Here is a 17,089-nt window from a genome sequence, read left to right as displayed (position 1 = left end):
TTACCGAGGAGAGTACAGGGTGTGACAGGCGATGCACATTATCTAACTTCTCACATGGTCGAAGATTTTTTTAACTCAGGGCTATCAAACCACCCATGTTGACTATTAATTCTGTCAAATAGCCACTTAGTCTAAAGACTTGCTTCAAATAATTGTTTTGTTACTGAATTAATAAATTCTTAGACTGAATTAATCCTATTCACCCACATTAATGTAAATGAAGAATAAGAAGAGCTGAAATCATTGGATGAGCATGAGATTGTCATCAAGAGATCTCACTCTTTCACTTACCAGCAGTGTTGAAAGCTACTTACTTCTAGGAACCTATTTTTTTTTCATATATCAAATGCAGATTTTAATAAGGACTCCTTTTATCCTACCATACAAGATTTTGAAGGACTAAAAGAAAACATATATGTGAATGTACTTGGAGGTTATATAATCAGGAATCTGTTCACTCCCTTGTTCTTCAAAGCATATAAGACTGGAAAAAAAAAAGCTTGAAATATTGTGACTTTCAGGCCTTATGGACATAGGTTTTGTCTCTCTCTGTGTATGTGTCTTGATGGGAAGGGGCCTGTCATTTGTTTTAAGGACAACTCCATGTAACTCTTCAGAGATTTATTGGCTTCGTGACTTTCATTGAGTTTGTTTCTCCAAGCACCAATTCAAACTAACAGCTTCTAGTCACATAAGTATCAACGATGGCATTGGAAACTCAGAGCTGGAAACTCAGAGTCCTCTGGAGCTGTTTGAAAACTAAATGACTCATCGGTCCAGGCCCTCACCAACTCTCTACCATGCAGTGTACATAGAGGCTGTTGGAGAGGACAAAGAATGTAAGGGCTCGCCCAATGGATGGCCTTCAGGTATTGGCACAGCATTTATCCCGTGAAATTTTCCAAATGGCTTTTGCATGGAAGGAAGAATGGAGGGAGAACAGGCTAGAGAAAGCCCTAGTAGTGCCAGACCTGGTTTTGGTTTAACAATCCCATTCTCTATATGAAACACCTCTCCGAATGTATTAGTTTTCTCCTTCTCTTTGTTTTCCTGTCCTTACAAACATTGTTGAGTAACTGAGCAGAATCACAGGCAGTGAGCAAGGGCATGGTGAGTAATTTTACATATGGGAGGGCCCACCCCATGGGAAGGAAGCCAGTTCGGAGTTGGGTGTTTTGGTGATTTTTGTGTGAGGTACACAATGCAGTCTATGAGCTATAAAGCAGCATAGAAATTTCCATCCTGAACATATTGCAAATGCTTTTTGTACATTGGGAAGCTGAGTCCCAGTTGAGTCTTGAGGTTATTATTCTAAGGTCATCTTTCCATTTTTTGTTTAGTGTTACCATTTATCCAAAAGATGGAGGATACTTAAATACACCCGTGAGGGGCATTCTTTCCTTCCTTCATACGAATATAAATATTTTTGCAGTTTCTCTGGTTAATGCAGCTTTGAAGTAGCTCCAATCATTTCTCCCCCAGCACACTAAGTACCTGATTTGTTAGTATTGAGATGAAATATAATTTCTTACAGTGACATTTATATTGGAACTACATTAAAGAACATAAGCTATTACCTTAAAATAATGATTATTAATATGATATTTTCTCTTCTATTTTCCAGTCTATAGTTGGCTAATTAGAAAAAAAATTATCCTGCTTTTGTTTCTTTGGGATACAGTCTCTGTTGCTAGGTCATACACTTAGATCTATAACTTGTATTTAATGTGGAAATCCCACCCACTGAGAGATTTACTTTACCTATTAGGGACGGGCCCAAAGCTATTGAGGCTGTTGAAGAAAAAGCCAAAATGGAATGATGCATCCTTTGGGGGTTCGTTTTTTTTAGAGGCATCCAGTCTATGTGGACAGCTGTGGGCTTTACACTGAGTGTTTGTGACCTGAGGTCACATATGTGGTGTGTTTGCATACACAAAGGCATGTGGCTGGGCCCCAGCGGTTGCTGGTAGCTTAGGAGGAGGATGTGAGTCCCTCTACCCAAGCAGGCTGTCGACTTACTCCTTGCAACATTGCTAACTTGGACAGCAAAGTGGATCTTAGAGAAGGACAGAAGATGGTAACTCAGCTGAGGTTTGAAGAGTGACTCAACCTGTGTTTAAATTCTCTACCTGCAAGTTACATCCTTGTATTGTGGGACCTTCCTGCAGTGCATCCACTCTACCACCCACAAGGGCTCCTTTAATAACACAAATCTATTCAAGTCACAGTAATGCCCATAATCCTTCTAAGTATCTTTGTGTCTCGATAAAATTCAACTCCTCATCGTCATGAGTAAGGCCTTTTACAATCTCTTCTTTCATTTTTTTATACTCAATGCTTAGTATAGTATAAAGTAGGTATTAAAAATGATGGCTGACAAGTGAGTAAATAAGTGAACAAGTAAATGAATGGCAATTTCCAAGCCCTTAAATGATTATCCTCACTGTCCTTGGGTAAGTAGAAAAAGAGACGAAATTATTGTTGTCCACATGTGATCAGATGCCATTCTAAAATGGAGATTTTAAGAGATGTTGCAATGGGCAGAGATGGAAAATGTGTGGGTGAAAGAAGGAAAGACACAAGAATGCAGGGTTGAGACCTCTCAGACCTGCCACTAGATATGATTTGAGAGCACCCAATGGATTATATCCCAGAGTAAGGCAATTCTAGTTCAGGTGTGGAATCTCTTATGGCCACATTCTAATAACAGATGATAATTAGGCAGAAAGAATTCCATCCATACACATAGTAGATGCTGTGGTCCACCCTTGAGATCCCTCCTTAGGACCCAGGCACTCATTTCCCCTGGTTGTTCACAGCTGTGTCTATAACCAGGAATTGCTTGTAACTAAAGGACCTCATCTTGCCCAAAAGGTATGGCTCCTCCCTACCTGCAGCCTACATCCAATAGCTGATCTGTGGGGATACAAAAACCTTATCTCTTTGCCTCAGTTGGGGTGACTCCAAAGGGCCATTCCAGCTCTAGATCTCCCTATAGGATTAGCTGGCACCTCTGTTGCAATTCCCTTGTAGTTCAACCTCCCCTTCTGCCCAACCTTGTTTCCCTAGTAACTCACAGGTATTGTTACAGTAAGCACTCCCCAAAAGTCCTTCTATATGCAAATCTCAGCATCTCCGAGGCTGTTTCCTGCTGTAAACAACTTAAAACAGTATTTAAAAAAAGGCTTAGATTAGAAAACACGCATGCTGGAAATAGGCACTTAAATTATTGGAGATGGTTTAGTGCGGATTAATTTCATATAGGAAATTCAATCATTGGAACTCCATGTTCAAGGCTCCCAGTGGCCCTTCATTCACTCCACTTGCCTTAGCTGTTTAGGGAACAAAGCGCTCTACTACAGAACTAGAGATTGCAGATCAGAGCAGGGTTTCTTGCAGTAGCCCAGACTGTAGGCTGGATATATTTATTTTCTGTAGCTGCCATAACAGATTACCACAACCTGGATGGCTTAAAACAACATAAATCTGTTCACTCACAGATCTGGAAGATAAAAGCCTGAAATCAAGGTGTTGACAGTGCTATGTTCTCTGTAAAGGCAACTGTTTCATTCATTTCTTTGAGTTTCTTGTATTGCCAGAAATCCTTGGTGTTTTTTGGTTTGTCAATACATCACTACAATTTCTTCCTTTATCATCACATGGCCTTCTCTACTTGTGAGCCTCTATCCCTGTGTCTCCCCTCTTCTTCTTATAAGTACACCAGACATATTGGAATAAGAGCCCACCTTACTCCAGGATGACCTCATCTTAACTTAGTTAATTATATTTGTAGTGACCCTATTTCCAAATAAGCTCATATTCTGACATTCTGATAAGGAGATAAATTTGGGCATTGGGCAAGATACCATTCAACCTAATAAACTGGGTCACACAAGAAAATATAAAATTCTTTCCAAGAATTAGGGAAGGTTTTTATTTCTGTCTCCATATTGCCATGCGGTGAAGCCCTAAATGTGTTATAACAGTTCTCATATTCTGTCTACCTCATGTTAAGGAAAATGAAAACTTTCAGACTTTCTTGGAACATCTTAGAAGATAAATTTGAGACTCATGGCATGTATGAGTGCTGATTAAGGCTGCTCCAGTGTTATAATACACAATGTGAAGGTAGCAATAATGATAACAAACACGTCTATCATACTTATTGTGTGCTAAGCCCTTTACATCTCTTAAATTACTTCATGTCTGCTATTGTACAACAAAGCACTACAAAATCAGTTTTATTATTATTCTCATTATAACTATTTTACAAATGAGGCCACTGAGACAGAGAGGTTAAGTAACTTGCTCAAGGTCCCACAACTAGAAGTTTTCAAGCCAGAATTTGAAGCCAGACAGATAAGTTGCTGGGATCTTTGCTTTTACCTCATGCTTTCTGCCTAGTAGAATGTGGTTGGTAAAAGGGGCAGAAGACCCACCTTCCGCACTTGGCTGTCATTAAGCAGCTCTGCAGCAACAGGTGAGCCACTTAACCTCTCTGGGTCACAGTTTTCTTATTTATAATAGGAAGACAGAATTGGAACTAAAAGATAGGTATGGTTTCTGCTACATTATGTTGACCAAGTCTAACTTTGCTGGGTATCCAAGGGACTTATGGATCACCTAGACCAGGGTGACCCAGTGTAATGTTGAAGCCCTTAAAAATCTTCTGCAATTTTTCTTGAGTATGCATGTTTTTCTAGGAAGAAAGCGCTCTGCTTTTAGCACGAATTAGCTAGTTGTCAAGTGACTTTGGCTGTTCTATCCACTATTTCCCTTCTCCTTTTCATTTTATCCTGGCTGGTCTTTATTTCACCTTTCCAGAGTATCCAAAGAGGGCTGAGAAGAATGTAACACACGAAGTGGCAGATTTCCATCAGCAGGGGGAATAAGGAGCAGAGTAGACCTTCAGTGAAACAGCCAATTTGTTTATATCAGGGAACCTCCTAGGTTGCTTCTTTTTCTCATTTCACTTCCTCTTGACTTCTCTCCTTGTCTCATCAGACAACCATTGCTCTCACACAGTTCTTTGGACTTGCACAGCCCAGATGGGACGCTTCTCCTCCATAAGAGTGTCCTGAGCTGCAGAATTGCCTCTGTATCAGGATACACACACACAAACACACACACACACACAGATTCTTTCTCTCCAACACACAGATATATGTATATGTCATACATATATACACAAACATGCATCCATATCAATGGTTTTTAATCATAGATATATACAAGAAAGCAGAGTTTTTTGTTTAGTACGGGCTCCTGCATCAGATGTAGAGTTCCAGGGAGAGCTCTACATTTCACAGTTGTGACCTTGAGACAGTTCCTGACTTTTATGAGCTTTAGTGGTAAACACGGTATTCCTCATAGTTCCTACTTCATGGAGATGCTGTAAAGACTGAATGAGCTACTGCCTATAAGACGTTTATCACCATTTTCATAGTAAAAACTCAATACATGTTTACTGTTTGTATTTTTATTGATTATTAGGATCATTAATGGTGGTTTTCTTTTTCTATTTTAGATAAAGACACTTAGGCTCCAACTCCTAACCATAATCATCTTATTCCAACCTTCCTAATTAGAAACTTTGGGGTCTGAGATTAAGACTTTGAGATTTTATGAAGTGTAATATGCAGCCAGGGTTGAGAACCACAGATTTTGGCTTTCATAGACACTAATATCCATATACCTATATTTATAGGCTTAGCTACATCCAAGTAATGTCTGTATGTATCATTTAGACATTTCCTTTATTATCCACTGATTTATTCTATCTATCAAAGTTCCTGTGCTACATAATCTATATTATAGTTAATTTGTATGTGAAGTCCCAGAAAAGGGAAGGGAAAGAGGACAATTAGTGAGCCTTCTTCTAGGAGAAGAGAAAGAAAGGCATGAGGAGTTGAGGCAGGGCAGGAAACAGATTTAAATTTCCCCAAGATTGCTGAATTTAAAAGTCTATTCTAATTATGAGCACAATGCAAAAATATTTTAGATCACTATTCTCAGAATCATTTTTACAGGTAACCTATAAAGGAATATAATTTTGATCTTTGAATTGGGGGAGAAGGTGTCTTACTTTCATTAATGTAATCTGAGGAGAGTTTGAGGACCACCTCAAACTTAATGTGCATGAGAATCACTTGGGGAGTTTATAAATTGCAAATGTTTAAATTGCAAGAATGTCTGAACTCTGTGTCCCGAGATTTCTTGATCTGGGGCATGGTCCAGGAATCTACATTTTTGCAAGTGTCCCTGGACATTCAGAGCCTAGCTCCCAGAGACCAGTTACTGAGAGACTGAGGCAGGATAGTCAGACCAGATGTAAAAGGTAAGATGTTTTGAGACAAGTTTTTGTTTTTCTTCTCTTGCTTCTGATCTTCTTTGGGATAGAAAATTTCCCATGGCTTTTGTCACGAAGTCTCAAAGTCTATTCCTGCTCCCACTTTTACTTTTTATTTTCTTCATCCATGCTTTTAGGTAATTAGCTTAATTCTACTACAAGAAACTGTCTAATATCCCATTGAGAGTTTAAAGATGTCTTTGTTTCTTTGTTTTCTCTAGCTCCTGGGACACTCCCAGGTCAGGGTATTTTAAATCGGTATCTTTGAACAATCTTCTTATGTGGACTTTCAAGAATTTAAGAACAGATACATACAAAATTATTTGTTTGCTATGTATAAGTTTTCTGGGGAGAATACCTGTATTTCTAAAGTTATTCTTAAAAGGGTGAGCAACGCCTCCAAAAAGATGAAGAGATCATGCCCTAACTTACTGATTCCAGGATCTCTAGAGGGTCCTTTACAGTCTCCTAGTTTTTGCTCTTAAATCAGCTCCAGAAGTGCTTGGCTTGACTTTGTGAAAATCAAATGGAGGCTTTAAATCCCTGACTGTTTCTACCTACTTATCAATTAGCACAAGAACAATGAAGCATCTCATTAAATGTGTGTTGGATTAAGCAGTCTAAATCTTCTGTGACTGCATGGGATGCTAATCTTCTTAGGATGCTCTGTCTCACAAGTGGTGGTATGGGCCCTGGAGCAGAGCATCAGCAGCACTTGGGATTTGTTAGAAATGCAGACTCCCAGGCCCCACCTACTGAATCTGCATTTTAACCAGATCTCCAGGTGATCCATGTTTCCCATAAATTTGAGAAACATGGATTTTGAACACCCTTGGTCAAAGAGGTGAGATAGTTTGGAAAGAGTGAAGGGTCAAGCATAAGAAGTTGGGGAACTCCAACTTTTCTGTTAAGGCAAGGATATTGTTCCCAGAAATTTTTTTAACGACAATGAGATGCTGTATATATCATAAATATGATTTAAAAGTTGAAAATAAGTAATTCCTAGTATGCGATACTTTGTTGATCTATGCCAACATTTTAATGCTACATAAACTGTTTGTTTTGTTTTATTTTCACTCCCATATTCTCTAATACCTTTCCCTTCTCAAAGTCTTGGAAAAGAGGACAATTTTCCAATTGCCTGTTTTGCCATTGGAATGCCATTTTATTTCTTTGTAAATACAAATTTGAAATCCAGATGCTGCTGGGCACGATGGCTCATGCCTGTTATCCCAACAATTTGGGAGGCTGAGGTGGGAGGATAGCTTGAGTCCAGAAGTTTGAGACCAGCCTGGGCAATATAGGCAGACCCATCTCTACAAGAAAAGTTTAAAATCAGCTGACCATGGTGGCAAGTGCTTGCAGTCCCAGCTACTTGGGAGGGTGAGGTTATGGTGAACTGAGATCATGTCACTGCACTCCCAGGCAACAGAGCAAGACTCTGTCTCAAAGAAAAAGAAAACAAGGAAAAAAAAAAAAAAAGAAAGAAAGCCAGATGCTAATCTATCATTTTAGTAGAAATACTATTTGGGCCATTTATGTTGACACTCTGTCCTTCCTTATTAACCACAATTCAAGTGATACCTTGCTGTTGTCTTTTTTGTTTTGTTTTTAAAAAACTGCTTCGGATATGATCTCAAAGCACATTATGAGCAGTTTATTAACTCACTGCAGTCTTAATTATGTAGTAAAATATTGTCCTCATTCTGTTGCCCTCAGTTCTATAATGTCTGTCAGCATCATGATAGAATATTAAAAGGAATTAAATAAAAATCAAGAGGCAGAGATGCTAATAAGGCTGCCAGCAGGGATCTTTCCTGGGATTAGAAAAGCCCTGAGAACCATGAAATTTAAATGCCCATTGTAGAAAATTGTTCCTTCTATGTAAAATAAGGAGGAAATCTGGCACTTGGGATAATCCTATGAGCCTCAAAGGACCTATGATCTTTTAAAAATAATTTGGTTTCAAATGACCAAGAAGAAGAAAAGATGGTTTATCTCTGTAAATCTTACTCTCCCATGTGACTGTTGTAAATGCAATAAGCCAGATACTCTTAAGGAACAGACAAACAAAATCAAAGAAAGCATTGACTTAATCCAGAGTTTATTTATCTTGTAGTGTAGGGAAAAAGGATTGACTCAACCTGGGATGCTTGGAGTAGCATTTCCATACTGAGAAGGGCAGAGTCCAGGATATGAAGAGTTGTCATGGGGTATTCTCTCTGTATAAAATGGAGTGGATCCCAAACCATAATATCCTCTTTGATTGTTGATACCAGTGGGCTGGGGGAGGTCCCCAAACACTGGTAGGACCTTGACCCCGGCTGTTGTCCAGGCTTTTGACATCATCGTGAGAAGGAATTCAAGGATGAGTCAGAAAATAGGGAAAGTACACATATTTATTGCAAAGTGAAAAGTACACACTCAAGAAAGGGGAGTACAGGCACATTCAAGAGAGAGTCATGTGCAAAGGCATTTGCAGCTGCTACTTTTATGGCTTTCTTTAATCAAGGGGTAGAACATTCGTAAAGATTCCTGGAAAAAGTGGGGATTTCTCAGAACTGTGATGCCACCCATTTTTACACCAAATGTGGGTGTTCCCTGAACTGTCATGGTGCCCATGAGTGTTAGTATGTTAATGAGCATATAATGATATTCTAGGAGAAACCTAGGTCAAATCCAGCACCACGTTGGATCTAGTCGGTCTTAGCCAGCTTGGTCCACAAACTCTTTTTCAGGGTCTTTTTCAGCCCCAGCTTGTGCAGCTATTTCAACAGTTTCCTTTTGCTAGTCGTGTTTTTATGGGATTTTGGGGGTGTCACTTTTCTGGCTGGAAATCTCTGTGGCTGGAGGTGCATTTACCCAAGGTTTGCTTGGGCTCTCTGGGCTTGTTCCGTTCACTTGACCTGGCAGGCTGGACTTGGCTCCTGCTACTGGCCTGGATCCCATGCCTGCCAAGGGAGAGTCAGGCACGGAGCAGTGAGGGGTGTGTGAGCAGCATGTGGTCTGGCTGTTGCAGTCAGACATGCTGGCTGATGCTGTAGGGTGGGCAGCTCCACGTGCTGGCATGGACACTGGCTCTTGGTGAAGCTGCGGCTGGAACAGGTGCACCACAAGCAGCTTTGCTGGCTGGCACTGGGGAATATGGTGGCACCCTGAAGTTTGGAGATGCCAGGAACTGCAGGGGGCCCCAAAGATGGAGTCACAGCCCTGGACCAGGGAGCTCCCAGGTCTGAGATCCCTGAAGGGCCGCAGCTCTTCTCTTCTACTCTTCACCCCCAACATGGTGAGCAAGGAGCATGTTTCAACCCTGTTTGTGTTATAGATCTTTCAGCCTCACCATTCAGCAGGTGCCGAGTTCTTATTCTGCACCCAGGAAGAATGAGGTTCACAGAGAAGTGGAGGGTGAGCAAGATGAAGAGGAGCTTTATTGAGCAATGGAACAGCTCAGAGGGCCCACAGTGGGCAGCTCCTCTCCATAGGCAGGGTGTCCCAACAACTGTGCAGCTCTCAGTAGAGAGGGTATCTCCTCTCTGCAGTTGGTTGTCCCATCGTTTCTTCAGTTCACAGCAGAGAAGGTAGCTCCTCTCTGCTAGGCAGGTCATCCTGATGAGTGTCCAGCTCTCAGCAGAGAAGGTAATTCTTCTCTGCAGCTGGTCATCCCATCATCTCCCCATTGCTTCTCTATCCTCTCTGTCCTCTGCTCAAGTCAAGGGAGGGGGTGTTTATTGGCCTCAGAAGGGAGGAAGTAGGTGCTGATTGATCCATGGGCAGCCATGAGTTGGCCCAGGGAAAAGCACCACAAGCTTCCCCTCTGATCTGGGGGTCTGGTGGCCCAGCCCCCAGGCTTCAGGCCCTCCCTGACTTGAAGGTGGGGCTTCACTAGGGACCTGCCTCCTTCAATCAGGAAACTGTCTGCCTCCTGCTGCTGTTCATGACAGCCAGGCTGTTCATGCTAAGGGGAGCCTGAAGGCCAGCACCAGCTGTTCTCAGCACCCCCCTAGCCTCCCTCCCATGCTTGTTGGTGCCCAAAGTTCTGAGGGGGCCAAGCTGGCAGGCGTCTTGCATGTCAGTGCTACCCCGAGTGTGTGCATATCTGGCCAGGCTGTGACAGTGCCCAGGCTCAGCCTTGACTTTGCTCTGAGATTGGAGTGGGCATTGACAGCGGTGAGAAGCCAGGGAGTGGGAGCAGGCACTTCCGAGCCCGCAGGGGGAAGTGCCTGCTCCCTTCCTGGGCCCCCAAGAGCACAGAGATGCCTGGGTCCTGAGCCGTGACAGGGAGACTGCAGCTGCACCTGTGGAGCTCCCGCTCTGCCAGCTCAGAAGGGGCAAGGTTCCCACTTGTCCCTGTTTCCCGCCAGCTCCATGGAGTGTGCAGCTCAGGCCACACCTCCTTGCAGTCTGGGGCGGAGGCTCCAGGTCCTCGCTGGGCCCCTTTCTGCAAGTTCCTCTGTGCCATACCGTGCTGCTCTCCTACCCGCTGGCAGCTCAGCCCGACCCCATCGTGACAGTTGCCGGGGTGGCGGGCTCCAGGAGGCTCCCAGGGGCAGGCTCTGGAGACTGTCCACCTCCTGCCTGCACCCTTACCGCACCCATCCCGCAGTAGTGGTTGGTGAGAGCAGCAACACGGGGCCAGGGCTCGGAGCTGTGGAGGCTCTGGGCCTGGGAGCTGGTCCTGCCCAGTCACGCAATGTTGGGGGCGGTGCAGTCAGCTGCCTCGGGGGTGCAGGGCACAGGAGTCCCACCATCGCCACTGCTGCTCCCGCAGCTTCTCCTGCCGCCATCGCCTGCGCCTCCCTGCTGCAGCCAGCGTGATGGCGGTGGCTGCTCTGGAAGGCCCGCCGCTGCCATAAATGCGGCACTGCTGCTTGGAATTTTCTATTCTCCTGTGACTACCCTGTATTATTTATGTCTCACTATAAGAGGCAGATGATGGTTCAAGTCTTCAACATTCTTCTGCATTTCTTCAATCTAATACAGCAGCCTTAAGAATCATCTCTCTTTCTAGCAGTAAGCAATAATTCTGTATATATGCCTGTGTTCCCTGAATGTAAATGAGAATATTTTAGAAAACCTTGAATCCTGTTGTTAGAAGCCAATAATTAGATGTTTTTATTTAAATGTTTGTTTCATCAATTAGTCAACATATATTTACTAGATATCTACTTTGTTTTAAGCTGAAGTTTGTTACTGGGTTTATGTATATACAACTAAAAGCACATAACCAAAGGCAGACAGTAGTCATTTCATCTTCATTCTTCATTCATTCATTCTTTAATTAACCATTCAAGAAATGTTTTTGTTTTTTTTTAATCCTGCAATATGTTAAGTGCCAAGAATATGACAGGGAGTAGAACTGACAACTTCCATGTCTTCTACAGTTTACAGTCCAGCCACAAAGGCAGATAATTAAGTAAGCAATGACAGCAGAGTATGGAAAGAAGTGGTGCCATAAGGGAACGCAGAAGAAGGAGATGATGATTTAGGCTTCCGGAAATGTTGGTTGTGTATGCGTGTGTCTATGAAACTAGAAAAGGTAACATCTGGTAAAATAGAAGATAATTCTTTGAAAGTAGGGCAGGGTCAGAAAGTCCTTGATTTTTCTTTCATCCTAGTTGTCTTTCATCCTACTTCCTTCTCCTTTCGTATTCTAATCTCACCATAGAACTGCATGCTAGGGTATGCATCCTGCTGGATCTGAGTCCACTGGAGTATGCAAGCACATGATCCTCCTCCTTATTCCAACGTGCCCTCTTTAGGAGCACACTGAAATGTACTGCTGGTATTTCTATGAAGCTTATAATTAACTACACCTCCCCGAAGGCAGACAGAATCGGAAAGATAAAAAATGTTTCAAACTCCTCAGACTGATAAAGAGTAGTAAAATTTAAATTGGGGCCATCTTAATTATTTTTTTCCAAATGAAATTCTGGCTATCTACCCCTAAGTATTCCTGAAAATAACAAAAATCACAATAATCAAAATGCTTTCCCTTTTCAAAATGATATATAATTTATAAAACATTTTCATAAACTTTATTTTATCAGATGAGCCAGAAAACTACCAGAGACCAAACAAACAAACAAACAAAAAATGGAAGTGAGAGATAGGGCAATGGAAAGGAATGCAGAGTGTTGCATTGCTACAATGGTCAAAGCAGTCAAAGAGGTCCACTCAGCTATGTGGGCTGTTGCTGGATAGGCTGCACATCGTTGAAAAGGAAGGCAAGAGCATTTATCTGCATGCTGTGCACCACCCTACCTTTCTGTTTCCTGTTAGTCCAAGTGTGTACCCAGAAGGTTAAACTGACATGTTAAGGTTGCACCATCTGGTCCCTTCTGCAGCCACTCATCCAAGTCCGGAAATGGTGGGAGAAGCCAGAAACTTGAGGTGGAAGGATGGTTGGCTTGACTCTCTAGTAGCAGCAAAGAAGAAGGTCTTTTTAGGAATTTGACTGGTCAACCCCAAGGGGTGCAACAAGGGCCCAACAAGAACTGGTGGCACCTAAGGCAAAGTTCACAACTGGGGATCCAGGAGCTGACATACCTGAAGGAATCTAAGGACACACATAACATATGTTCTATACAATTCTCAAAATTTGTAATTTTTTTTTTTTTTTTTTTGAGATGGAGTTTTGCTCTTGTCACCCACACTGGAGTGCAATGGCGTGATCTCGGCTTACTGCAACCTCCACCTCCTGGGTTCAAGTGATTCTCCTGCCTCAGCCTCCTGAGTACCTGGGACTATAGGCAAGCACCAACACTCCCAGCTAATTTTTTAATTTTTATTAGAGACAGGGTTTCACCACGTTGGCCAGGCTGGTCTCGAACACCTGACCTCTAGTGACCTACCCTCCTTGGCCTCCCAAAGTGCTGGGATTATAGATGTGAGCCACTGCACCTGGTCCTAATGTTTTTAATTATAGAAGTTATTGCATGGCTGGGCGTGGTGGCTCACACCTGTAATCCCAGCACTTTGGAAGGCTGAGGTGGGCAGATCACATGGTCAGGAGTTTGAGACCAGCCTAGTCAATATGGTGAAACCCCGTCTCTACTAAAAATACAAAAATTAGCCAGGCGTGGTGGCCGGTGCCTGTAGTCCCAGCTACTTGGGAGGCTGAGGCAGGAGAATCACTTGAACCCGGGAGGCGGAGGTGGCAGTGAGCCAAGATCATGCCACTGCACTCCTGCCTGGATGACAGAGGGAGACTCTATCTCAAAAAAAAAAAAAAAAAAGTTATTGCACATGGGCTGGGTGTGGTGGTGCACGTCTGTAATTTCAACGCTTTGGGAGGCTGAGGCAGGAGGATCGCTTGAGCCCAGGGATTCAAGACTAACCTGGGCAACATGGTGAAACCTTGTCTCTACCAAAAAATCAAAAAATTAGTTAGATATGGCTGAACCCACCTGAGATTTTGGCTACAAGGGAGGCTGAGGCAGGAGGATCACTTGAGTCTGGGAAGTTGAGGCTGCAGTGAGTCATGTTTGTGCCACTGCAGTCCAGTGTGGGTAACAGAGAAAGACCCTGTTTCAAAAAAAGAAGTAAATAAATAAACAAAAATTTGAAAATAAAAGCTAAAGCACAAACTAGCCATATTCAAATTTTAAAATTCATGAACCTAAAAAAAAACCCAAAAAAACAAAAAAACAATTTATTTTTAGAGACAAGATCTCGCTCTGTCACCCAGGCTAGAGTATAGTAGTGCAATCATGGCTCACTGCAGTCTTGACTCCCTGGGTTCAAGTGGTCCTCCTGCCTCAGCCTTCTAAGTGGCTGGGCCTACAGGTACACACCACCACATCTGGCTTAGTTATTGAAAAAAAAATTTCTGTAGAGACAGGGTCTTGCTATGTTGCCCAGGCTGATCTCAAACACCTCAGCTCAAGCAATCCTCCCACCTTGGCCTCTCAAATTGCTTGGATTACATCTTGACCCATCATGATGGGCCTTCAGGACCTTTGACTCTGAAATCTACTTCCAGAAATTTAATTCCAGAACTACACAAAGATAGATATACAGGAATGTCATTGCTTGTTAGTGATTAAAATGTGCAAACAAGCTTAACTCCCATAAGTAGAAAATTAGTGAAATAAACAATTGTCTGAATAATGGATGACTCAGAGAGAAGGAAGAAGATAATTAATATTTACATGGACTTTAGCATTTCTACATGCTAACTCCATCATTTATTGACTGTGCTTTGGGTAAATTATTTATGCTTTTTAATTTTTTAGTGTAGTCTTCAGAAAGAAAAGGGGGCTAATGATTGTATCTCCTGCAGAGTACATGTATATAAAGCACTTATAGTGTTGTTAAAAGAAAAACATCAAATTAAATTTAATAAAATTTAATTGAGAGAAAAACAATTTTGGAATCGGGCAGCTCCTAAACCAGAATGGATTCAGAGAGACTCCAGCACAGGCACTCACTGAAAAAAATTTATGGGCAGAAAAAAGAGATGTACAGAAAGTGGAAGTGAGGTACAGAAACAGCTGGATTGGTTGCAGCTTGGTGTTTGCCTTATTTGGACATGGTTTGAATAGTTGGCTGCCTTTGATTGGCTGAAACCAGTCAAAGTGATGGACACAAGAGTAAGTTATAGTCTCTTTCCACATCCAGTTAGGTTACAGTTCACTATGTACAAAGAGGTCTTTAGGCTGAACTTGAAATATGTAAGGAGGCAGTGATATAGTTTGGGTGTGTCCTCACCCACATCTCAACTTGAATTCCCATGTGTTGTGGGAGGGACCTGATAGGAAGTAATTGAATCATAGGGGCAGGTTTGTCCCATGCTGTCCTTGTGATAGTGAGTAAGTCTTATGAGATCTGATGGTTATTGAAAGGAGGAGTTTTCTTACACAAGCTCTCTTTCTTTTTGCCTGCTGCCATCCATGTAAGACATGACTTGCTGCTCCTTGCTTTCCACCATGACAGCCATGTAGAAACTGTAAGTCCAATAAATCTCTTTCTTTTGTATATTGCCCAGTCTTGGATATGTCTTAATCAGCAGCATGAAATTTTACAGTAAATTGGTACCAGGAGTGGGGTGCTGCTGAAAAGATACCCAAAAATATGGAGGCGACTTTGGAACTGGGTAACAGGCATGGGTTGGAACACTATGGAGGGTTCAGAAGAAGACAGGAAAATGTGGGAAACTATGGAACTTCCTAGAGACCTGTCAAATGGATTTGCCTAAATGCTCATACTGATATGGACAATGACGTCCAGGTTAAAGTGGTCTCAGATGGAGATGAGGCCCTTGTTGTGAACTGGAGCAAAAGTGACTCTTGTTATGTTTTAGCAAAGAGACTGGTGGCATTTTTCCCTTGTCCTAGTGATTTGTGGAACTTTGAACTTGAGAGAGATAATTTAGGGTATCTGGTGGAAGAAATTTCCAAGCAGCACAGCATTCAAGAGGTGACTTGGGCGCTGTTAAAGGGATTCAGTTTTAGAAGGGAAACAGAGCATAAAAATTTGGAAAATTTTCAGCCTGACAATGTGATAGAAAAGAAAATCTTATTTTCTGAGGTGAAATTCAAGACAGCTGCAGAAATTTGCATAAGTAACAAGGAACCAAATGTTAATCCCCAAGACAATGGGGAAAATGTCTCCAGGGCATGTCAGAGGTGTCATGGTAGCCTCTCCCATCACAGGCCTGGATGCCTGGGGGGAAATGTGGTTTAATGGGCCAGGTGGGCCCAGGGTCCCCGTGCTATGTGCAGCTATGGACGTGGTGCCCTGCGTCCCAACCACTCCAGCTGTGGCTGAAAGGGGCCAACATAGAGCTTGGGCCATGGCTTCAGAGGGTGTAAGCCCCAAGCCTTGGCAGTTTCCATGTAGTGTTGAGCATGCAAATGCACAGAAGTCAAGAACTGCAGTTTGGGAACATCTGCCTGGATTTCAGAAGATGTATGGAAATGCCTGGATGCTGCAGGGGTGGGGCTCTCATGGAAAACTTCTGCTAGGGCAGTGTGGAAGGGAAATGTTGGGTTGGAACCCCCACACAGAGTCCCTACTGGGGACTTACTTACTAGTAAGCAAGAAAAGGGCCACCATCCTCCAGACCCCAGAATGGTAGATCCACTGACAGCTTGCACCATGTGACTGGAAAAGCCACAGACACTCAACACCAGTTTGTGAAAGTAGCCAGGAAGGAAGCTATACCCTGCAGAGCCACAGGGGCAGAGCTGCCCAAGACCATGGAAACCCACCTCTTGCATCAGCATGGTATGGATGTGAGACATGGAGTCAAAGGAGAACATTTTGGAACTTTAAGATTTGACTGCTCTGCTGGATTTCAGACCTGCATGTGGGATGTAGCCCCTTACTTTTGAACAATTTCTCCCATTTAGAATGGCTATATTTACCCAGTGTCTGTATCCCCATTACATCTAGGAGGTAACTAACTTGCTTTTGATTTTACTGGCTCATAGACAGAAGGGACTTGCCTTGTCTCAGATGAGACTTTGGACTGTGGACTTTTGAGTTAATGCAGAAATGAGTTAAGACTTTGGGGGACTGTTAGGAAGGCATGATTGGTTTTGAAATGTGAGGACATGAGATTTGGGAGGGGCCAAGGGTGGAATGATATGGTTTGTCTGTGCCCCCATGCATATCTCATCTTGAATTCCCACATGTTGTGGGAGGGACCTAATGGGAGGTAATTGAATTGTGGGGACAGGTTTTCCTGTGCTGTTCTTGTGATAGTAAGTCTCATGAGATCTGATGGTCATTATAAGG

The 17,089-nt window shown here is 42.7% G+C and overlaps 1 protein-coding gene across 1 annotated transcript in view; it reads left to right on the top strand.

Annotated features, from left to right (window-relative positions):
• Positions 1–801: 801 nt before the first annotated feature.
• The window catches only part of LOC112628891 (cytosolic carboxypeptidase 4-like), a 464,052-nt gene continuing 447,764 nt past the window's right edge, over positions 802–17,089 (top strand). Inside the window, exon 1 of the mRNA XM_025392213.1 lies at positions 802–869. Coding sequence (XP_025247998.1) covers positions 855–869 — 15 coding nt within the window. The 5' untranslated portion in view covers positions 802–854. The remainder of the gene's footprint in view (positions 870–17,089) is intronic.

This window comes from Theropithecus gelada, chromosome 7b, assembly GCF_003255815.1.
Source record: "Theropithecus gelada isolate Dixy chromosome 7b, Tgel_1.0, whole genome shotgun sequence".
NCBI classification, from domain to species: Eukaryota; Metazoa; Chordata; class Mammalia; order Primates; family Cercopithecidae; genus Theropithecus; species Theropithecus gelada.
Note: the sequence above shows the minus strand (reverse complement) of the source record. Positions and strands in the feature narration are given on the sequence as shown.